Source organism: Myxocyprinus asiaticus, chromosome 5 (assembly GCF_019703515.2).
Source record: "Myxocyprinus asiaticus isolate MX2 ecotype Aquarium Trade chromosome 5, UBuf_Myxa_2, whole genome shotgun sequence".
Taxonomy (NCBI): domain Eukaryota; kingdom Metazoa; phylum Chordata; class Actinopteri; order Cypriniformes; family Catostomidae; genus Myxocyprinus; species Myxocyprinus asiaticus.
In genome coordinates this window covers 49,294,368-49,318,564 of record NC_059348.1, presented here as the reverse complement: position 1 = coordinate 49,318,564, position 24,197 = coordinate 49,294,368, and the positions used below count along the sequence as shown (strand labels likewise).

Below are 24,197 nucleotides of genomic sequence, written 5' to 3'. Positions count from 1 at the left end.
CACAAACACCACGGATACTGCAGTCTGTGACAGCGTGGTAAGTAATCACTGTAATTTACTTGTCTATTTGTGTAATAGGTATTACTTTTATTCTTGTTTAAACCAAGATGCGACACAACGGTGTGTATCTTGTTACATAGTTGGGGTGTTTTCCAACGATGAAACATTTCTGTGTTTTACAAATGCTGAGTAACGCATGACAGTGCCAAATAAAGTGTAAATACATGGTGCTATCACATTTATAACTGTGAAAGGATACACTTACTGTGCAACATGTAAACATATACAGGATACATTCACTGGTGTTTGTCGCACTGTCGTTTGTCATATAATCATCTTTCATCATATATTCAGTGTAGTGACAAATGCATACGTTGTTCATTACAATGAGACATGTCTTCATTAAAAAGGAAAGAGATTGTCTAAATATACTGATATCAATACTCTTTAGGTGCATCTGTGGCAATTGTGCCATCATGCCAACAGAACAAGAAAATATATGCTGCTTAGAGATCCCTGTGCATTAAAATTAATACACGTGTGTCTAAAATCACTAGGATCAAATCAAATACTCAGTACACATCTAACTGTATGTAACATACAAAGCAAAATAATTAACATGGATACTACACTTGTTTGTTGCGACATCACTGTCGGGTCCAATATAGTTGGCACTGCATCAACTTTTAATTTAAGTCTCTCTGCAAAGCCTGCTTCGAACTGTGTCTTGTTTGTGAAAGAATCATTGGTAAAATGAAGTGAGCAAACAAACACGTTCTTACCGACGCAAACAGGGACTTCATTAAAAATAAACGTCAGCCACTCTCTCTTAATGTTGGATACTTACGAAGCAAATGCAAGAAATCTAGTTTCCCACAACCTGGCACTGCAACGTCTTGACATCTTCGTGGCCATCGTGACACCTCCTATTGCTCCAAAAATAATCTCACCGCTCTACTCTAATGGCAAGACTGGTGGGCGGGCCTAAGCAGTGTCGATGATAATGTAGGTGTTGATCTGTTTATGCAGAGGCTGGCCTGTGCTGATGTAATACCTCACTATGACGTAATAGAGAGGAGGAAGTAGAGAACAAGTCATTTTGGCACATTGGTTTCAATAAAGCCTTTTTTTGGACTATCGAAGAAGTTTTCGGTTCTGAAATTTAGAGTATGTTTTCATAGTGCTATGAACTCTTATATGTCAAGATATCATGGTAAGTTTGATTTTCCAATTCATGATTTGTCTCTGTCTTAAACAATCTAGACTAGTAACTTTCCGAGTTGAATGGAACGCAGCAAGAGGCAGATTGCTAACGTTAGCAATAAACAACGTTTTAAACAAAAAACTGAAAACGTATGCGTTTTGGCTGTTCGTTTACACGACAACGGCATTTTGGAGCCTGAAAACAAAACGTTTGAAAACGGGTTTCAAAGTCCAAGTTTTTGAAAACGATGCCGTTATCGTCTCCGTGTAAACATACAAAAACATGTGCATGCGTATTACGTGTTCAGTCTATAGGCATGCGCGAGTACTTCAAAACTACAATGGCGGACTACAGGATTGTGCTGCTCAAGATTTTGAGTTTATTGACACTTCTCCAGCAAAGTAATTGTAGTAATAAAGCAACCTCATTATCCATCCAGACAAAATTGCTCGATGCTTTCGCCATCTTCATTGTTTGTATCCACTGCTCTGTGGAAGAATGCTTATGTGCGCAGGCGCGTAGTGTTTCTTTACAAATTGACATCGACAACTACTGGACTGGCATGCATAATACAGCATTTTTAGTCGTTTTCGCAGATCCGTGTGAACAGGGATCGTTTTGACAAGGTTGTCATCTGTACGTAAAACTTTTCAAAAACGCAAAAGGAAAAACGTTTCCGTTTTTAGTACATCGTTGTCGTGTAAATGTACTCTAAGTGACAATAAAAGTTTGATGTGGTCCCAGCTGTCTCGGTAAGCATTGCATTGCAGAATTTACATACTGCTGTGAGCTTTCTTTTGGACACTTTTTTGCAGATGAACTCTTTGTGGTTTAGGTCAGCATTTCCCAACCGTTTCACTTTTTACGATTAAAAAAAATCACATGGCACACCACTATCCCACATAACCATCATCGATAGTTTTCCTTTTCAAGAACTTGTCCATGTTTTCTGTATGTCTTAGTAGCATGAACTCGTAATGTTTGAAATTCGGCTATGCAAAAAATGGAAGTAACATAGGTATGCTGTATAAAGAGGTCACAGATGCTAGGAGCGCTAATTGGATAACGAAAAAACAACAAATTTGTGTCTTTTCCAATTTGTAGATTTGTTCTTGCACATTAATTCTTGCAACGGCACAGCAAATAAATGGTTTATTATTTATTTATTTACTGTATTTTCTGGAAATAAAGTCGCACCGGGTCAAAATTGCGTTGTTGATAGAGAGAGAGAATAAAAACCACCACATAAGTTGCACTGACAGGCAGGCACTAGGACCCAGGAGCAGCCGCCCGGCCTCCATTCACTGGTGCAGATGTCAAACATGGTCATTGAAGATTACAGTACCTCAGAATCTACACATCGTATCACGGTGTTTTTGGACTTGATTAAAACAGGATAATTTGCTTTTAGTAATTGTATGTAACAGTTTCTCACATTCTTCTTATGTTTCATGAGAGAAACGCGACAAGTTAGCCATCTGTTCATAACATCTGTAACTCAATGCTTTACACAAATAAACAGCTTTTAGTCTGTGAGTAAAACAATACACCTGTTGTATTCTATTCATTCATTCGGTTCACTGACTGAATGTTTTTACTACAAGTGTGATGGTGAAGCATCATTTTGTGGGCATGTGAGGAGTTGCGTTTGACAGCGGACTAGAGTTTGTTAGAACAATAAAGTTATGATGGCCAAAATATTTAAACTGGTGTCATAAAATACTTTATAATGGAAAATATACAGAATTGGCAACTTTAAAACTCTTCTACCGTCTCTATGCCTTCAATAATATACCGGAAAAAAAACGGTATTTATTTATTTTGAGGAATTTGATAATTTTCCATGGCACACCTGACAATCTTTCACGGCACAGTGGTTGGGAAACAAACACTGTGATGTTAACAAATAAATCAGACAATTGCAATTTAGTGATATCCCCGCAGTTGTGGTCTTGAAATAAAATCCAGAGTCCTCTTTGTCTAAGACCGAGACAAGACCGAGTAAAAATGCGGTCGATTCCGAGATGAGACCGAGACCTTCAAAAAGACCACGGAAGCGACCGCATTTTTACTCGGTCTTGTTTCGGTCTCAGACAAAGAGGACTCAGGAGTTTGTTTCAAGACCACAAGACTGACCTCGAGTGCTACAACACTGGTGGCCAGAACTTTGAAGCTCCAAAAAGGCAGCATAAAAGTAATTCATAAGACTCCAGTGGTTTAATCCATGTCTTCTGAAACAATCTAATTGGTTTTGGGTGAGAACAGACCAAAATGTAATTTTTTTTTTTTTACTGTACATCTTGCCATTGCAGTCTAGTCAAGCATGATCATGTTTTGAAGCTCTATTACACTTCCTAGCACTTGCACAGAGAGCACAAGGAAGTGTAATCAAGATTGAAATCATGATCGCAAAAAGACTGCTGATGTCAAGATTTATAATGATTTTGGTCTGTTCTTATACAAAACGGACTAGATCGCTTCAGAAGACATGGATGAAACTATTGGAGTCAAATGGATTACTTTTATGCTGCCTATGTGCATTTTGGAGCTTCAAACTTTTGGTCACCATTCACTTGCATTGTATGGACCTACAGAGCTGAGATATTCTTCTAAAAATTTTTGTTTGTATTCCGCTGAAGAAAGAAAGTCATACACATCTGGGATGACATGAGGGTGAGTAAATGATGAGAGAATCTTCATTTTTGGATGAACTATCCCTTTAAATAATATTTATTTTACAAAAAAAAAAAAAAAAAAAAAAAAAAAAAGTTAAATGCAACAAAGGGATTTCTTCGAACATTACTAAGTGAACTGTTTCTATGAAAAGAACTGTTTAAATGAACCAAAACAGAGGAGATACTTGCATGCTACTGAAAAATGTAATTACGCAAAAACCAAACCATTAAGCATGTAATGAAAGCATAGACCGCTTCTGTAACAATACAGAACCAAATGAAAACCCCTTGAAATATCTGGAACATACAATAGATCAATGTTGTTTTTCCAAGCAAAGCCCATAGAAAACAACATGTACTCTTACCTGTTATAGCTGCTTCTGTGATGATGCGCAGAACCTCCTTCTCCATCTCTGCATGGTTACAGATCTCTTCCCATGATCCTCTGATGCCCCTCTGAGTTGCAAGGCCAGTTAATTGCTTCTGATTAGGCACCACAAAGCCAATCACGTAGGACTCGTCACTGTGTGAAGAGAGAAAACTATTTTTACATCTCAAACATTACAACACGTTGCATTCCATGACTGTGGGAACCCTGCGATAATGTTTGTTTCTTTGTGAATGTGTCTACATTTGCACTCACCTGCTAGCATAAGCGCAGATGTTGTCAATGAGAGAGCAGTTTTTCAGGACGGCCTCCACTTTCCCCAAAGACACATATTCACCAGCTTGCAACTTCACCAAGTCCTTCTTACGGTCTACACACATATGACACAACTCATTATAAGAAGCCTCTTTTATAGGATGGTAAAAGCAGACACAGAACAAGCTCTGCAAATGACTCTCTTAATAAGGAATGCTCTACTCTTGGATACACCATTTGCCCTTAAACAATACACGTGATGTACAGTTGTGCTCAAAAATTTGCATACCCTGGCAGAAATTGTGAATTTTTGGCATTGATTTTGAAAATATGACTGATCATGTAAAAAAAACAGTCTTTTATTTAAGGGTAGTGATCATATGAAGCCATTTATTATCTCACAGTTATTTGGCTCCTTTTTAAATCATAATGATAACAGAAATCACCCAAATGGCCCTGATCAAAAGTGTACATACCCTTGAATGTTTGGCCTTGTTACAGACAGGTTTAAATGGCAATTATAGGTTAATTTCCCACACCTGTGGCTTTTTAAATTGTAATTAGTGTCTGTGTATAAATAGTCAATGTGTTTGTTAGCTCTCACATGGATGCACTGAGCAGGCTAGATACTGAGCCATGGGGAGCAAAAAAGAACTGTCAAAAGATCTGCGTAACAAGGTAATGGACTTTATAAAGATGGAAAAGGATATAAAAAGATATCCAAAGCCTTGAAAATGCCAGTCAGTACTGTTCAATCACTTATTAAGAAGTGGAAAATTCTGGGATCTCTTGATACCAAGCCAAGGTCAGGTAGACCAAGAAAGATTTCAGCCACAACTGCCAGAAGAATTGTTCGGGATACAAAGAAAAACCCACAGGTAACCTCAGGAGAAATACAGGCTGCTCTGGAAAAAGACGATGTGGTTGTTTCAAGGAGCACAATAAGACGATACTTGAACAAAAATGAGCTGCATGGTCGAGTTGCCAGAAAGAAGCCTTTACTGCGGCAATGCCACAAAAAAGCCCGGTTACAATATGCCCGACAACACCTTGACACGCCTCACAGCTTCTGGCACACTATAATTTGGAGTGACGAGACCAAAATAGAGCTTTATGGTCACAACCATAAGCGCTATGTTTGGAGAGGGGTCAACAAGGCCTATAGTGAAAAGAATACCATCCCCACTGTGAAGCATGGTGGTGGCTCACTGATGTTTTGGGGGGGTGTGAGCTCTAAAGGCACGGGGAATATTGTAAAAATTGATGGCAAGATGAATGCAGCATGTTATCAGAAAATACTGGCAGACAATTTGCATTCTTCTGCATGAAAGCTGCGCATGGGACGCTCTTGGACTTTCCAGCATGACAATGACCCTAAGCACAAGGACAAGTTGACCCTCCAGTGATAAAAGGTGAAGGTTCTGGAGTGGCCATCACAGTCTCCTGACCTTAATATCATCGCGCCACTCTGGGGAGATCTCAAACGTGTGGTTCATGCAAGACGACCAAAGACTTTGCATGACCTGTAGGCATTTTGCCAAGACGAATGGGCAGCTATACCACCTGCAAGAATTTGGGGCCTCATAGACAACTATTACAAAAGACTGCACGCTGTCATTGATGCTAAAGGGGGCAATGCACAGTATTAAGAACTAAGGGTATGCAGACTTTTGAACAGGGGTAATTTCATTTTTTTCTTTGTTGCCATGTTTTGTTTTATGATTGTGCCATTCTGTTATAACCTACAGTTGAATATGAATCCCATAAGAAAAAAAAGAAATGTGTTTTGCCTGCTCACTCATGTTTTCTTTAAAATGGTACATATATAACCAATTCTCCAAGGGTATGCAAACTTTTGAGCACAACTGTATATGTGTGCATCTCTGTACCGATAATCTTGAGGCAGCCGTCGGGGTGAAACTCTCCGATGTCTCCAGTGCAGAACCAGCGCTGGCCATTCTGATCCACAAAGAAATCTTCCCGGTTTTTCTGCTCGTTCTTATAGTAACCCATGGCGACATTGGGCCCACCAATCAGAATCTCTCCTCGTGGGTTCGGTTTATCTGTGCTGTGATAACCACCTTCAGCCAGATAGAAAAATAAAAATTCATGATTTGATGATGGCTACATCAAAAGATGTGCCCAATTTACCTTTTTTTTTTAACAATGCATTACAACAAAAAACAAAAGCCTTTCTAAAATAAGCAATAAAATGGTAAGTTCAGCCATTCTGTCATCATTTACTCACATGTTGTTCCAAACTTTCTTTCTTCCATGGAACACAAAAGGAGATGTTAGGCAGCAAGTAAGTCACCATTCACTTTCATTGCATCTTTTTTCCATACATGGTGACTGAGGCTGTCATTCTGCCCAACATATTTTGGGTTCCACGTAAGAAAGAAAGTCAAACGGGTTTGAAACAACATGAGAAAGAGTAAATGATGACAGAAATTTTCTTTTTGGGTGAGCTATCCCTTTAAAGTGAACACAAGCTTCTATAGTTATTGAATAAAGCAGAGCTTACCTTCCTCCCAGTCCTTTAGAGTGATCTCTGAACACACCAGAGGAGCTCCGACACGCCCAGTGCTGTAGTCATACACTGCAGAAACACACACATTCTTAAAACACTTTGAAAATTAACATGCAGTGTAAATTGCTTTGAATGTTTTGGTTTTACTATCACCTGCATTAAAATCTAGCTACAGTTGATTTCCCAAATGTTTACTAGTATTGCTGATGTGTAAACTTCTTGAAATCACATAAATAGTTAACCCAGTGTAAACCTTTTAACCTGGTGTATTGAACCAATTTTCAGTTCAGGAACCCATGCCACTTATTCCAAATGTGTAAACCTCAGCGTTTACCATGCCTTTTGACCAATGAATTTCCATGACTTTACCCCAGTCCTTTGTTATTAGAGGATAAGGCCTTTTATTACATGGCACTCTAGAATACTCTATTCTGACTGGTCACTGGCGCCATCTAGCGGTCTGATTCCTCTGAGTAACAACCGCATATCTGGGGATTAAAGGAATATTCTGGGTTCAATACAAGTAAAGCTCAATCGGCAGCATTTGTGGCATAATGTTGATTACCACAAAAATTAATTTCGACTCGTTCCTCCTTTTCTTTAAAAAAGCAAAAATTTTGTTACAGTGAGGCACTTACAATGGAAGTGAATGGGGCCAATTTTTGGAAGATTTAAAAGCAGAAAATGTAAGTTTATAATTTTATAAAAGCACTTTCATTAATTCTTCGGTTAAAATGTATGTATTATTTGAGCTGTAAAGTTGTTTAAAATGTAATTTTTACAGTCCTTTTAGGGTTTGTTGACATTACATCGTCATGGCATTGGCAAGTCAAAATACATTTTTTTGGTAATGAAGATTATGCCACAAATGCTGTCGATTGAGCTTAACTTCTACTGAACCTGGAACATTCCTTTAAGATGCATCAGCCCGCTCATCCGGGCTCTACAAGTCATCTTTCATGCTACTCGTATCACTATGCACTCTCTACAAATAAACTAATACATCCAATTCAATTCAAATCAATGTTTCATGTGCATTTATTTATTTATTTGGCAAATAAATGAGCAGTAAAATGGTCATTATTTTCAAAATAACACCAGAACAGACCTCAAACCAGAGGTGGATTTCAGCTGTTCAGCGATTTATTACTTCTCAAATAATTACATAATTTTAACGCAAATGAATAGTTTATGTCCGTTTATTTATTTAATTGGTTAGTAGCCGTGTAATAAGCGGGATAATGTACAGTCAGTTTGTTTTGCATCGTTGTCCTGATCACCCTGACGGGGTTTATTTTGCGATAACAACCGTCTGACTGCACATTATCACTGACTTATCTAGAACTAATTTTGTAGAGATTTCAAATAGCAATTTCTATCCAATTAAATATTATAGAGCTGAGCATGAACTAGAGAAATCACTATAGATATTTTAAAGGCTTCTGTAAATATATGACATTTCATGACTTTTCAAATTATAACATTTAAACTTTAAAGGGGTCATGACATGAGGAATGACATTTTCCTTGATCTTTTGACATACAAGTAGTCATTATACTATAAAAACACACTGTAAGTTTCAGAACTCAAAACTTCCTCACTGCAAAAAGAGCATTTGTTGAAACCAATCCGCCAAAACGACGTCGTCACACTGTGGTAGACATTTGCATCTGACGGCCTCCACAACAACACATCAATGCCTACTTTACCTTATCACTTCTTTAGCCCCTCCCAGTAGCGGTTAGCAGTGTAATGGCAAGGAGTGAGCAAGTCAGTCAAGAGCAGAGAGCCAATCATAACAGTGGGCATTTACTGTCAAGTCTTAAAGGAGAAGCATCACCAAAACAAGCGTTTCTGACAGAGGGTCAAAATGGGGTGGAAAATGATCATATGACTGTTTTTTGTGCAAAAAAACTTTACTGATACCATAAGTAAACCTCAAGGAACATATTCAAATAAAAAAAAGGCATGCCATGACCCCTAACCCTATTTCCAAATATGTCCAGGTTTTCCGTGAATGGGAAACCCAGCTTTTTTTTCCTAGAATTAAAATGTATTATTAGCTTTTAATACTAGAACTCCACAGAACACCATTAGTTTTACTGTAATTCTATTGACCCATCTTTTGATTTTATTACTATACTATAAGTTTTATTACCGCTATTTTGAGTTTCATTCTTGTGTCTGGAGTTCTACCACCCCTAGCTTCAGTTCTAACCCTGCCGGCTCTGAATGTCATGCTTACAATCGCTAATGGTCCCAGCTCCGCAGGTCTCGGTGAGGCCATAGCCCTGACCCACAGGACAGCAGAAACAGATGTTCATAAACCGCTGAGTAGCAGCAGACAGAGGAGCTCCACCAGAGAGCAGCACACGCATGTTACCGCCCAGCAATGAGCGCACCTTCTTAAAAACCAACCTGGAGGTGTGCACAAACGCATAAAAGCAAAGAAATTAGAAATACAAATTTAAACGCATATTGCTGAGACAAACTAGCCTTGTCAGTTTTACATCAAACTAACATTAAAATACATACAATTTACTTATTGTGTAACTGCATGTTGTTCTGCAAAATTCTCATAAGATTCACATTTGCTGCTACTCAGGTTGAGGTATGGGTAGGTTTAGGATTAGAGTTAACAGTGTAATGTAATTAAATGCAGGCACTTTAAATGCAAGTACAATGCAACAACATGTATGTACACAATAAGTTCCTTGTATCAAATGCTTAAAGGAATAGTCCAAAAATGAAAATTCTCTCTTCATTTACTCACCATCATGCCATCCCAGATGTGTATGACTTACTTTCTTCTATTGAACACAATCAAATATTTTTTGAAGTATTTCTCAGCTCTTTAGATCCATACAATGCAAGTGAATGGGTGCCAAAATTTCAAAGCTCCAAAATCCACATAAAGTCAAATTAAAAGTACTCCAGACAACTCTGGTGGTTAAATCCATATATTCTGAAGTGATATGATAGGTGTGGGTGAGACCTTTTTTTTATTTTTACTATAAATTCTCCACCCTCCTCAGTCAATTTCCACTTTAAAAGTTACTTTCACGTTCTCATTCTTCTTGTTTTTGGTGATTCACATCCTCCTTGGATATCGCCCCCTAATGGGAAGGAATTTATGAAAATAATTACTTAAATATTAATTGTTTTTTTTATTACCCACACCTATCATATTGTGTCAACATTTTGGCACCCATTCACCTGCATTGTGAGGACCTACAGAGCTGAAATATTCTTCTAAATATCTTAATTTGTGTTCAGTAGAAGAAAGAAAGTCATACACATCTGGAATGGCATGAGGGCGAGTATATCATGAGATCATTTTCATTTTTGGGCGAACTGTCCCTTTAAGTTCATAGTATTAAAGACACCTAATATAATAAGGGTCACAAAGCTGAAGTGACAATGGCTCGAAATGTATTCGTTATGTGTTACCTGTCACACAGCGGTGTACTGTACCCTTTGGAGATCTGTTCCATTTTGTAATTGTATGCCAGAACAAAAAGAGTTTTCTGAACACTGCTCATCTCTTCAACTTTAGTCATCACATTCTTATAGATACGGTCCATAATCTCCTACAGAGAGAGAGACAAAAATACATATTGTACACAACAACTACTAATGCAATTATTTTCTGTGTGTATGTGAGGTTTCTTACTGGTACCGCTGCCATCAGTGTTGGTTTCAGGACACTAGTGTCTCCTTTGCTGCCCTTTTTAATTTTGGATGACTGTGGGAGAAAGGAAGAAATAGAGTGAGATTATTGCATGCTATTGCCTTTATGTTGCATTATTGCAATTTTTATTTTCTTTGCACATTTTCATTATATAAAGCTGGAAACATGTTGGCTATAAAAACGTAAAGGAGCTTGTACACACTCTCATATGACATACTGACATGTGTGACAACACATCAGCAGGACTAATGCTAATGCAAATTTGTACCTGGTCAGCAAGCGTCTGAGGTGACGAGTATCCAATCCGGCAGCCGTGTGACACACACACCAGTTCAGCGCTGAGCTCCAGGACATGAGCGAGAGGCAGGTAACCAATATAGGTGTCATTCTCACTGTTTGAATAGAATAAATCTCTATTAAACACTGATTTTGATTCTGACTTATAGCTTTTTCGAAGTAACTAGCAGCCCAAAGTAGAGTTAGATCGATATATTGGTTTTACCGATTAATCTGTGCCGATAGTTGCTTTTTGAGCTATCGTTTATCTGCAAAAAATCTATGCCTATTGTTGTCAATAGTTTTGTAAAAAAGAAAATATTTCTCTGTGTTCCTCTGTGGCTGGTGCTGGAAGGTTCTACAGTTAGAACAGTTTGGGTCTACAGTATAACAGTGGCATCTAGAGGTGAAATAAATACAATCGCGTGGGGATTTGCTTTATCTAAATCTTTCATCATTGACAAAATTCATCCATATTTATATCCTCACTTCAATTAATATTGTTATTTTAATTAGATAATCAAGTGTTCTAAATTGAAACGAGCATGAAAAGAAAATGTGCCACATTAGCACACATATCACGTCTCCAACTTCATTATATATACACACACACACACACACACACACACACACACACAAAACCCTTTATCTGGTGAATATATAGGCTTTACAAAGCTTAATCCATCTTTTCAAAATAAGAGTCCCCAGTGTTTTGGTCTTGTTTAAAAGTCCTGCATCATGCACCAAATCATAATTTTTTTTTTTCTGGTTATTATTGGGATTTTGGTTAAACAATAAATTGCATCTGGGATTTTATTCATTTTGGACTCTTGTATGTCTGTGCTCGTCATGGTAAGGACAGAATACTTTTTTTTTTTTTCAAATATTATATAAATCAATTTTAAAAAACATCAGCCTTTTCCACTTCCTTAGTTATCGTATCGGGCAAAATACAATATCGGTCAACCTCTAGCCCAAAGTTCAGCCACAGATCGCATTGAAGTGGCTCAGCCAGCTAAAAAAATAAAATAAATAAATAAATAAATAAATAAATAAATTTGAAAGTTCCACAACAAATAACTTATGCATATTCATCTGAGAAGTAAATCAAACAAGTCCAACAGAAATTTTACCATGTTTTACAAGTAACCACCAGTTACTACAATTATTATAACTACAGTAAAACTATTGTAACTTACTATCACTGCCATCAGAAAAAGTCAAATAAATATAAACAACATGACAGAAATATTCTGAAAGCTTCTTACATTGTTTGAAATAGATCCCATATAATTTAATTACAATTTTACAGTAAAAACAATAACAAGTATTATTTTTACTGTAAAATCATAATAACATTATACAGGATCTAATTATATGGTAATGACTGTGGTGTTTTGGCAGAAACAGCAGTTATCATACTACATGTTTAAAAGGGAAAGCCAAATATTGAAACAGCTAAACAGAGACTGATAATTTGAGACCGTGAGACAGGAGTGGTGTCAGAGAGAAAAATCTACACAGTGAGACCGCATCTGAGACAGACAGTTAAATCCAGAAAGTGAGACAGCTAAAGAGACAGAAAGATAAATCCAGACAGTGAGCAGCTGAAGAGATAGACATAAATCCAGACAGTGAGAAAGGGGTGGTGTCAGACAGACATACTCTAGGTTAGGGATGCGTTCAGCCATGCCAGTGATGCCAGCGATGATGTTGCTATGGGAGATCATGACTCCTTTAGGGATGCCTGTAGACCCACTGGTATACATAATCACTGCGATATCAGACGGGAGAGGCTGTCTGCGGGACACGGCAACTGCACACATACACAGAGACACGGGTCAATCATTGTGCTCAGTTTCACATGTGAAAGACAGGCAAAGAAGAAAAAAAAAAAAGATGTGAATGTTCCAAACCTTTTTTCTCAGTCTGTCTGAACTGTGAAAACCTGCTCTATTAATGATAACATCTCCTTCTGTTATCTCAGGAGGGTTTTTACTCATATCTGACACAACGGCTGAGTGTGTGGGCTCTTAACACTGGTCCTAAAGAGCCTTCTTTTCATCTGACAGGAATATCCTGCTGTGAAAACTGTTTTATTTTTACACAACAAAATCTATATTTCCAGCTCTTTTGGTCCTTTGTCTGTTTATTGAACTTGTAAACTTCAAAACATGTCAAAAGTGGGGGGAATAATTTCATGCTTAAAAGGCACACTTTTGCTGTATCAAACTTGTATGCTTTCATTCCTCTGTGGAACACAAACAAAGATATTTTGAAATAGATACAGTGCATTCAGAAAGTATTCAGATCTCTTAATTTTTTTCACATTTTGTTATGTTGCAGCCTTATGCTAAAATGCTTTAAATTATTTATTTTTTTCACATCAATCTACACTCCATTCCCCATAATGACAAAGCAAAAAGCAGAATTGTGATAACTTTGCAAATTTATTTAGCTCAGGTGCATCCCATTTCTCTGGATCATCTTTGAGATGTTTCTGCACTTCATCAAAGGAACTGCCTGCAGAGCACAGAGACAGGATTGTGTCGAGGCACAGATCTGGGGAAGGCTACAAAAAAATTCCCAAGAGCACAGTGGCCTCCATAATTCTTAAATGGAAAAAGTTTGGAACAACCAGGACTCTTCCTAGAGCTGGCCGCCCGGCCAAACTGAGCAATCGGGGGAGAAGAGCCTTGGTAAGAGAGGTGACCAATTCACTCTGGTTGAGCTTCAGAGATCATGTGTGGAGATGGGAGAAACTTGCAGAAGGACAGCCATCACTGCAACACTCCAACGATCTGGGCTTTATGGTAGAATTTGCAAAAAAAAAACAAAAAAAAAAAGCACTTTAAGGACTCTCAGACTGTGAGAAACAAGATTTTCTGGTCTGATGAAATGAAGATTGAACTGTTTGGCCTCAATTCCAAGCATTATGTCTGGAGGAAACCAGGCACCACTCATAACCTGCACAATACCATCCCAACGGTGAAGCATGCTGGTGGTAGCATCATGCTGTGGGGGTGTTTTTCAGCGGCAGGGACACAGGGACTGGTCAGGGTTGAAGGAAAATTCAACACAGCAAAATAGAGAGATATTCTTAATGAAAACCTGCTCCAGAGTGCTCAGGACCTCAGACTAGGCCGAAGGATCACCTTCCAATAGGACAATGACCCTAAGCACAATGCCAAGACAACGCAAGAGTGGCTTAGGGACAATCTGTGAATGTCCTTGAGTGGCCCAGCCAGAGCCCGGACTTGAACCCAATTGAACATCTCTGGAGGGACCTGAAAATGGCTGTCCACTGACGGTCCCCATCCAACCTGACAGAGATTGAGAGGATCTATAGGGAAGAATGGCAGAAAATCCCCAAATCCAGGTGTGCAAAGCTTGTCACATTATACCCAAAAAGACTTGAGGCTGTAATCACTGCCAAAGGTGCTTCAACTAAGTACTGAGTTAAGGGTCTGAATACATATGTCAATGTGATATTTAAGTTTTATTGGTTTTCTGTTTTTCTTTTTTTTTTTTAATTATTATTATTTTATTTTTTTAATCCCCTTTCGTCCCCAATTTTTGGAATGCCCAATTCTCGGTACTTACTAGGTTACTCACCTCAATCCGAGTGGCGGAGGACAAGTCTCTGTTGCGTCCGCTTCTGAGACCGTTAATCTGCACATCTTATCACGTAGCATGCTGTGCATGACACCGCTGAGACTCACAACATGTGGAGGCTCATGCTACTCTCCACGATCCACGCACAACTTACCATGCGCCCCATTGAGAGCGAGAACCACTTAATCATGACCACGAGGAGGTTACCCCATGTGACTCTACCCTCCCTAGCAACTGGGCAAATTTGGTTTCTTAGGAGACCTGGCTGGAGTCATTCAGCACACCCTGGATTCAAACTCGCGACTCCAGGGGTGGTAGTCAGCGTCAATACTCGCTGAGCTACCCAGGCCCCCTCAGTTTTTTCTTTTTAATAAATTTGCAAGGTTATCAAAAATCTGGTATTTGCTTTGTCATTATGGGGTATGGAGTGTAGATTGATTTGAAATGAAAAGAAAATATTTAAAGCATTTTAGCATAAGGCTGCAACATCCAAAATGTGAAAAAATGAAGGGGTCGGAATACTTCCTGAATGCACTGTATGTGTTTATATCCATAAAACTTTCAAGCTACAAAAAAATACATAAAGGCAGCATAAAGTTAATCTATATGACTCGAGTGGTTTAATCCATGTTTTCTGAAATTATATAATCGGGTTAGGTGCATGCGTTTGGGTTTGATTCATGCACAGAGCACAAGTACAGTAAGGCTGTCAAACTAAAATTGGGAATTCAAATTTTCTTCTAATTTAAGAAAAAAATGCACATTTGAATGCTAAAACTGTGCATTAGAATTAAGGATGTGTGCCAAGCACTGAAAGATTGCATTCTTGTGGTAAAAGGCTAGACGCACATTTTGCAAAATGCAGTAGGTCAAATATTTGCATACTATACTGTTAAAAACAGCACAGGCAGCATGGTTGTATTCCATTCCAAAAATACTCCACTTGTTGGAATCTTCTAGATGTTGTGGGATAAGAGGCAAATTAAGTTTGAGCTCTTACTGTTCTCAGGTTTGGCCCCTAGTTCTTGCACAGTTGCCATATTGTGGACCATGATGCCTCTAGGCAGATCTGGCAAACTGGGGGGCTTCTTATCCACCACTATAATGTGCTTCAGTCTGGGGACATCCATTAGAATCGCCTGAGCGAGAGAGAGAGAGAGAGAGAGAGAGAGAGAGAGAGAGAGAGAGAGAGAGAGAAAGAGAGAGAATCGTTCAGATCACGAGTTACAAGAGTTTTAAGGTCATGTGCCATCCCTAAATCCCACCAATGTGGCTTGTTCTCACCTTGAGGCGGCTCTGTAGCAGGTCTTTGCTTGTTATGATGTGAGTGACCTCAGTCTCATTCAGCCCATGAGCAATTGCTGCTCCTCCCAATGTAGAGTACAGAGTCACCACTGAAAGACAGACAGAGAGAGACAGTCATGACGACCATGAGTATTAAATGTCTGTGGTGGTGGGGGCGTGGTTGAGCGCCAGCTTGTGAATGGAAAGCGAGATCAGGAGATGAGAATGGTAAGGATCATCACCTGGCAATGATGGTCTCTAACAGCTGTTTGTCATTGCAGTGAGAGTTGGAGATGGATTTAAGAGCGAGCCAGATGCCCCAGAGAGAGAGAGCTACCACACACACCCCGAGACTGTGTTAAGCTGTGTGCGCTGAAAAGCATGATTATTGATTGAAGTGCTGAAAAGCCAATTTTGTGTTATAAAATAAATACCTTTCGAGTTGGATTCGCCATCTCCTGCTTCCTCCTTGCAACCCCTTTACAAACTTTGTACACTGGTGCCAAAACCCGGGATTTAAGGGAGGAAAAACGCCACCACGGATGCCTCACCTCTAGAGGATGTTTTTAAGACCCTCGCCAGCATTTTCCACACACAACATCAGGCACTCCTTTAGCTGCGCACAGAACAGGAGCAGCCACTCCAGGCCCAAGTGGAGGATCAGCAGGTGCTCCGGAGCTTGCTGTACCAGGAGGGTGCTGCCGCTGTGACCCCGGACCCCATGTTCCGCTTGTCAAGATGGGCCCCAAGACAATCTGGAGGCCTTCCTGGAGCTCTTTGAGCGGACGGCGGGGACCACTGTTGTCCAGGGAAGCCCAACTCGCAGCGCAGCAGTTACCAACAGAGAACCTCCTGGTGTACGCCGACTTGAAGAAAGCCATCCTGCAACAGGTTGGCTGGACACCCGAGCAGCAGTGACAACACTGCTTCTCGCTGACCATTGGTGAGCACGGTCGCACGTTTGCCTTCACCCAGAAGTTTATCGCTCGACTTCCAAGAGGGACGGCAGAGTGGGTCCAGTACCACCATCCAGAGTCGCTCCAAACAGCCATCCAGCTGGCAGAGGACCACATGGCGGTGTCTTTGGGAGCCGGCGAGCCCCGAGACCCTTCTCTCTCTCTCTCTCTCTCTCTTGTCTCCCCTCCTTCCCCTTCTTTCGGTCCTGTTCTGTCCACCCCCTCCCAAACCGGCTACCCGCCGGTTTCCTCTACCCCTCTCTGCTCCCACTCCCAGGTTGGTGGACCTGCTGCCACGTGCACAGATGTAGAGCCTGGGCCAATCTCTTGGAGCTGCGGGGAGCCCATGCATTTCCGGGACCCATGCCCGGTGATAGAGGTGGGGACATTGGCTCAGGTCCCCGACGCGCCACAGGCCGCACCCGATCTAGCTGGGACTGCATACCCATGAGTATTAAGAGGGGCACATACCCACTAGGGAGTGTTGGTGGTGTAGTGGACTAAAGCACTGAACTGGTAGGCAGAAGGTTGTTGGTTCAATCCCCACAGCCACCACCATTGTGTCTTTGAGCTTAACTCCAGGTTGCTCCAGGGGGATTGCCTTGTAATCAGGGCACTGTAAGTCGCTTTGGATAAAAGTGTCAGCCAAATGCATAAATGTAAATGTAAATGTACATACTAAGCCTTGGTGGATTTGGGTTGCGGCCAAACCTCCATCCATCAATGCCTGGTTCAAGGCAAGGCTTTGGGTGCTAGTCACAAGGTGAAGGTACGGTGTGTGCATGGGGATATCCATGACTATCCTGTAGTGACTGTGACGATTCAATTTTGGGGACAAAAGCATAGTGTTGAGGGTGCGGTTAATACCCACCACACCATTTCGCAAATTTTGGGCACGAATTGTCAGTGTTTTCCACTTTATTAAGGGAAATTTGTGCAGATTGGTCCTGTAACAGAGCTAGCTGGGGAGGCAGAGCCGGGGCCGTAAGAATGATGTAAGGGAGGGGGAAGTCTCGGCTTCCTCAGCCCTTAGAGGATTCCCCGCCTGGGATTTCCCTCTAGAGCAGATACGAGACGAGACTCTTTGGCATGCCTTCGACCAAGTGAGAGTGACTGATGGTCAATGACTTCAGCCAGACATTGCACTCACCTATCAGTACTTTTATATTATAAATGACCGGTTGTTCGAGTGATGCAGGATGCTCAGACAAAAGAAGATACAACCCAGTTGTTGATACCGAAGAGCTGTCGGGAAATGTTATTTCAGACGGCTCATTATAATCCGATGGCAGGTCACTTAGGACATGAAAAGACACTGAACCATCTAATGGCCCATTTCAATTGGCCGGGCATTCGCAGGAATGCTCGCAGATGGTGTGCGGCACGCCGTGAATGTCAGCTGGTGAATCCACTGGCAACCCCAAGAGCGCCTTTACGCCCGCTTCCTTTGATCGAGGTCCCCTTTAAAAGAATTGGTATGGACCTCGTCGGGCCATTAGAGCGGACGGCATGTGGGCATCGCTTTGGGTTGGTTCTGGTGGACTACGCAATGCGATATCTGGAAGCAGTGCCTCTACGCAACATTTCAGCATGTAGTGTTGCAGAGGCACTCTTCAGAATTATCTCCCGATTCCAAAAGAAATCTTCAACTGATCAATGCACTACTTTCATGTCACGTACACTATGTGAGCTGTACGAATTATTGGGTAATAAATCGATTCGGACGAGCGTGTACCACCCGCAAACAGACGGCTTGGTCGAACGGTTTAATAAAACCCTGAAAAACATGATTTGTAAGTTCATGCATGAAGATGCTCAGAATTGGGATAAGTGGCTTGAACCCCTGTTATTCGCAGTTCGAGAGGTCCTGCAAGCCTCCACGGGATTCTCCCCATTTGAATTATTGTATGGGCGTAAGCCTCGCGGTGTCTTACACGTCATGAGGGAAAACTGTGAGGAGGGACCTTCAAACAGCAAAAACAAAATTCAATATGTTCTTGACCTGAGAGCAAAACTCCACACATTGGGGCAACTATCACAGGAGAATTTGCTACAGGCTCAAGAACGTCAGTCCCGGCTGTATACCAGGTGAGCTCGGCTAAGGGAAGTTACACAGGGAGATAATGTCTTGTATTACTACCCACATCAAGCTCTAAATTACTCACAAAGTGGCAAGGGCCCTTTGAGGTCACACGGAGAGTCTGGAAAGTCGATAATGAGGTTAAACGAACAGATAGGGGTGAAGCATGGCAAATTTACCACCTCAACCTCTTAAAACCGTGGAGGGAGGTGGTCTCCGTGATTTGGTGATGGTGGTACCATAGAGGGAGGAGCTTAAAAGCCAATCGCAGCACCCCGGTCACTTGCGAAGACCACCTCTCACCGTTGCAAATCATGGACGTGGCCCTTTTGCAAAGAGAATTCTCTGATATGTTCTCGCCCCTTCCCGGTTGTACGAACCTCATAAAACACCATATTGAAACAACCCCAGGATTAGTGGTATGCAATTGTCCCCACCGATTACCTGAGCACAAAAAAACGTGGTTAGGGAAGAATTAAAAGCCATGCTAGATATGGGTGTAATAGAAGAATCCCACAGTGACTGGGCCAGCCCGGTGGTGCTGGTTCCGAAGAGCAATGGCTTTGTCCAGTTCTGTGTGGATTATTGAAAGGTCAATGCGGTGTCTAAATTTGACGTGTATCCAATGCCTCTTATTGACGAACTGATCGGTTGGGCATGGCTTGTTTTATTTGACACTGGATTTAATGAAAAGTTATTGGCAGATCCTCTTAACAACAATATCCCGTGAGAAAACGTCCTTCTCCACACCGTTTGGCTTACATTCATGACCTTTCCGTTTGGGGCCCCGGCTACGATTCAGTGCCTTATAGGCTGAGTCCTCAGACCGCACTCTGTGTACGCCGCTGCCTATCTGGATGACATCGTTATATACAGTTATGATTGGCAGTGGCATATGCAGCATCTGAGGGCAGTTCTGAGGTCGCTGCGACGGCGGGACTCACTGGAAGGGTGGAGGTACGGTATCTGGGGTTCCACTTGGGTCACGGGCAGGTGCATCCTAAAATTGATGAGACAGCACCGGTTGCGGCCTGACCCAAGACCAAAAAGGAGGTGAGACAGTTCCTGGGAATGGCTGGCTATTATAGAAGGTTTGTGCCTAAGTATTTGGACTTCACCAGCCCGCTGACCGATCTCACTAAAAAGGGAGCCCCAGACCCAGTCCAGAGGTCGGAGCCAGGCCAACAGGCTTTTATGCAGGTGAAAGCTGCGCTTTGTGGCAGGCTGTTGTAACATGCTCCTGATTTTTCTCTCCCTTTTGTTGTACAGACCGACGCGTCGGACAGGGGGCTGGGAGCCATGTTGTCCCAGGTGGTCGAGGGGGAGGAGCGCCCGTTGCTGTACATCAGCCAGAAGCTTTCGGCGAGAGAGACGAGGTACAGCACCGTTGAGGAGGAGTGTCTGGCCATCAAGTTGGTGGTCCTCACCCTTCAGTACTACCTCCTGGGACGGGCTTTCACCCTCTGTTCGGACCACGCCCCGCAACAGTGGCTCCATCGCATGAAGGATACCAATACGCGAATCAGCCGTTGGTATCTGGCTCTTCAGCCTTTTAAGTTCGAGGTGGTCCACATTTCCTCTCTTTAAGCTGGTTGAGCGCCAAGAGATCAGGAGATGACAACGGTAATGATCATCACCTGGCAATGATTGTCTCTAACAGCTTTTTGTCACTGCAGTGAGAGTTGAAGATACCAGTGAGGCAGAGAGAGAGAGCTACCACACACTTCGAGACTGTGTTAAACTGTGCACGCTGAAAAGCATGATTATTGATTGAAGTGCTGAAAAGCCAATTTTGTGTTATAAAATAAATACCGTTTGAGTTGGAGCAACCACATTATGAACTTTGTTACAATGTCCCTTTCCATATATATAAAATTGTGTTTAAATTAGCTCAACCATGCAGGGATGCGTACTGGTTCATGCAAAATCCACCAGAAATATTATAGCATCTGTGCAGATTTGGCATACTATATCAATATACTCTGATTTGGAAAATTTCACTCAAAAATGAAAAATCCCTCATCCTTTACTCACCCTCATGTTATTGCAGATATGTAAGACTTTCTTCTGCAGAACACAAACAAACATTTTTAGAAGATCTCAGCTCTGTTGGTCCATACAATGCAAGTAAATGGTGATGAAAACTTTGAAGCTCCAATAAGCATATAAAGGCATCATAAAAGTAATCCCTATGACTCCAGCGGTTTAATACATTCATAATACATACGCTTTAGTCTTCTGAAGCGATACAATTGATTTTGGGTGAGAACAGACCAAAATAGAACTCCTTTTTCACTGTACATCTTGCCATTACAGTCTCTAGGCACCAGTGGCATATCCAAGGATGGGCCGTGGCCCACCCAAATTAGACCCAGGCCCACCCAGAATATTAGAGATTATTCTCTGACTTCAAATATATATATTTATAAAATAATTACAAAAAATACATAAATTCTTATTTCTGAAAGTGTGAAAGAACTGTTTTAATGCGCAGCTTCTCTGTTAAGGAACATTTGGTAAAAGAAATTTGGGGCAAAAACTTGGCCCATCCATTTTTATTGAGGCCCACCCAAAAGTATTTTCCTGGCCATGCCCTTGCTAGGCACGCTCAGTTTGTCAAGCTTGATTACACTTCCTAGCGCTTTACGCATGCACAGAACGCTAGATGGTGCTAGGAAGTGTAATTGAGCTTGAAATCATGATCGCGACTGCTGATGTCAAAATTTATAGTGAAAAATATTGTGGTCTGTTGTGTGTGCATGCCTAGACACTGCAATGGCAAGATGTACAGTGAAACAGGAGTTACATTTTGGTCTGTTCTCACCCAAAATCAATTGTATGCCTTCAAAAGACATGGATTAAACCACTGGAGTCATTTGGATTACTTTTGTGCTGCATTTATGTGCTTAAAAGTTTTGGTCACTATTCAAATTGCATTGTATGAACAAACAGAAGTGAGATATTTTTCTAAAAAGCTTCGTTTGTGTTCTGAAAAATAAAGAAAGTCATACACATCTGGGGTGGCATGAGGGTAATAGAGAATTTTAATTTTTGAGTGAACTATTCCTTTAACCAAGGATAATGTACAAATAGGGATCCAGCCATGGACTGAGATTTGTGAAGGAATTTTCCTGACTACTGCATAACAGTTATGATTTCATTGTAAGTTACTGACAGATCACAGTAATGGTACTATTTTTATCCAGAATTTCATCTATATTTTCCCTGCTCAGCAGATACAGGTTTGTGTGTGTGCTTGTGTAGTGCTCACATGGGAAGTTGTACATAAAGCAGGCCTGAGCCGCTATGATCCATTCTGCACGTGTCTCGCAGAAAACGGCAATGTTACACAGGGGCTTCTGACCCAGTGCGGCCAGACCACTACCAAACCTCTGAGAAAGATGGAAAGTGTCTTCGTACGACAACCAGTTATAATCGCCCAAAATCACCTGGAGAGAAGAAAGAGATGGTTAGATACATCAGAGATGTACTGTATTTAAATTTCCTGTGGCCTTCACAGCAGCATGTGACTTCTTTTCTTCAGTATCATGTTAACAGCTCTGGACAACAGCAGGCCGGAGATAAACGCACTATTTACACAGAGAGATGGCCAATGAACCTCTTCCTCCAGAGTTCAGTCACACTCAAGAGAGTTTGAGAAAGTGTTCTCACGGGATCTGTCCACTTACCCTCGGAAGCATATATTGAGTGTTTAGAATACATGGTTGAAAAAAAAGGGAGTGGGCTTTGTTTAGACTGACAGCCGATTTGAGGCAGTTTAGACCAAAATCTGTTTCGTTTTTTGCAGTCCGAACAGCAAATGAAACCTAATTTTACAAAACTCATCCAAACCACATTCATATGTGGCAAGACATTTGATAAACCCGTTTCAACCTGAACTGTCGGATCATTTTTTACACTCGAAGGTGTTTGAAGTTTCGAAGGTGATGCCAGCATCATTACAATGGCGAGCAACGTACTGTAGATATACTGGATATGACACACTTGTCGAGAAAAGATCTGATTTGGGCACAGTGCGGACAGTCAGTCCTCAAGATCTGATCTGAAAACAAACTGGAATTGTGTACTATACAAACAAAGGATCAAAGTCTAAAAGCCACCAAGTATGTGATGATATGAGTTGACGTGTGTGAAGTGTGCAAGCGTCTCACCTTCTTAAAGACTTTGCCGTTTGGCTGGATTTCATCCTCCTCATTTAGCAGCTCTCTTGTGCCGAGACAGTCTCTGTTAGGGAAGTGAACTACAGCATATTCAAACACTTTATCCAAAGTGTCCACACCTGCGTGCAATAGGGACGCCAACCGTTGCTGGCTGTTCACCGCCCGGTACGGCCCAGCAGAACTCCTGCTCACCTAGTGACACAGCACGGGACAACAGAATGAGATCAAGGGGAAAGATCTGGAGCCTTATGGAGCCTGCATGGGCCAATGAAATGGGTTAGGGGATCAATGCTATCCAGTGCAACAATAGCTGCTTATCCATCATGGGGTCGAAAGGATCTGATCACGATGAGTAGCGGTTCCAATAGCATTTCCACTCTAACAAGGTTCGGTACGGTACAATTATAAACCATTTCGGATTTCTTAGCATGGTTAGCTAACCATACTCAGGAAAGAGAACCATGTTGTTCGAACGCCTACATGGCCGGCTTACGACTGGTCACTTGCTCATTCAGCCCATTCGAATTCTGATTTTGCAGCACCAAAATGGAAAAATACCCCGAAACCATGCCAATGAGTCTGGATCAGTACAGAATGGCACGATTTAGCAACAAGAACCAATGGTAAAAAAGCGGCTAATGACCGCCAACTTTTTTAATCGACCTTGGTTCCAAAAGCATTTTCCCCCATTAAATTATTATTATTATTATTTAAATAAACCAACTAGCTTTGACATCACAACATTATAAACTTTGATTTGAAACAAAAAAGCACTCATGGCTTCTATCGATTAAAAACCTCAGAATTATCGCAAAAATCTGTTTTTCTATGGACAGAACCCTATTGTTGCGCTCTATAAACTGGGGCAAAGGCACTGTACAAAATCCAAACCCACCTGATTCATCACATAATTAAAAGAATTTTAATATTTAATTTTCACCTGCAATTTACTTGATTAGATTAGATTCAACTTTATTGTCATTGTGCAGAGTACAGGTACAGAGCCAATGAAATGTAGTACTTTTTGTGACACTGTTAAGTAATGAGTCAAATCCCTGCACT

At 41.1% G+C, this 24,197-nt stretch overlaps 1 protein-coding gene across 1 annotated transcript in view; it reads right to left on the bottom strand.

Moving 5' to 3' along the window:
• Positions 1–24,197, bottom strand: part of acsl3b (acyl-CoA synthetase long chain family member 3b) — a 40,994-nt gene that overhangs the window by 5,459 nt on the left and 11,338 nt on the right. The window contains exons 4-16 of the mRNA XM_051698290.1: positions 23,127–23,327; positions 22,226–22,403; positions 15,919–16,028; positions 15,635–15,773; positions 12,685–12,835; positions 11,012–11,135; positions 10,726–10,797; positions 10,503–10,642; positions 9,298–9,470; positions 7,047–7,121; positions 6,412–6,603; positions 4,523–4,637; positions 4,245–4,402 (exon numbers count right to left, since the gene is read on the bottom strand). Of these exons, the coding sequence (XP_051554250.1) occupies positions 4,245–4,402; positions 4,523–4,637; positions 6,412–6,603; positions 7,047–7,121; positions 9,298–9,470; positions 10,503–10,642; positions 10,726–10,797; positions 11,012–11,135; positions 12,685–12,835; positions 15,635–15,773; positions 15,919–16,028; positions 22,226–22,403; positions 23,127–23,327 (1,828 nt within the window). The remainder of the gene's footprint in view (positions 1–4,244; positions 4,403–4,522; positions 4,638–6,411; positions 6,604–7,046; positions 7,122–9,297; positions 9,471–10,502; positions 10,643–10,725; positions 10,798–11,011; positions 11,136–12,684; positions 12,836–15,634; positions 15,774–15,918; positions 16,029–22,225; positions 22,404–23,126; positions 23,328–24,197) is intronic.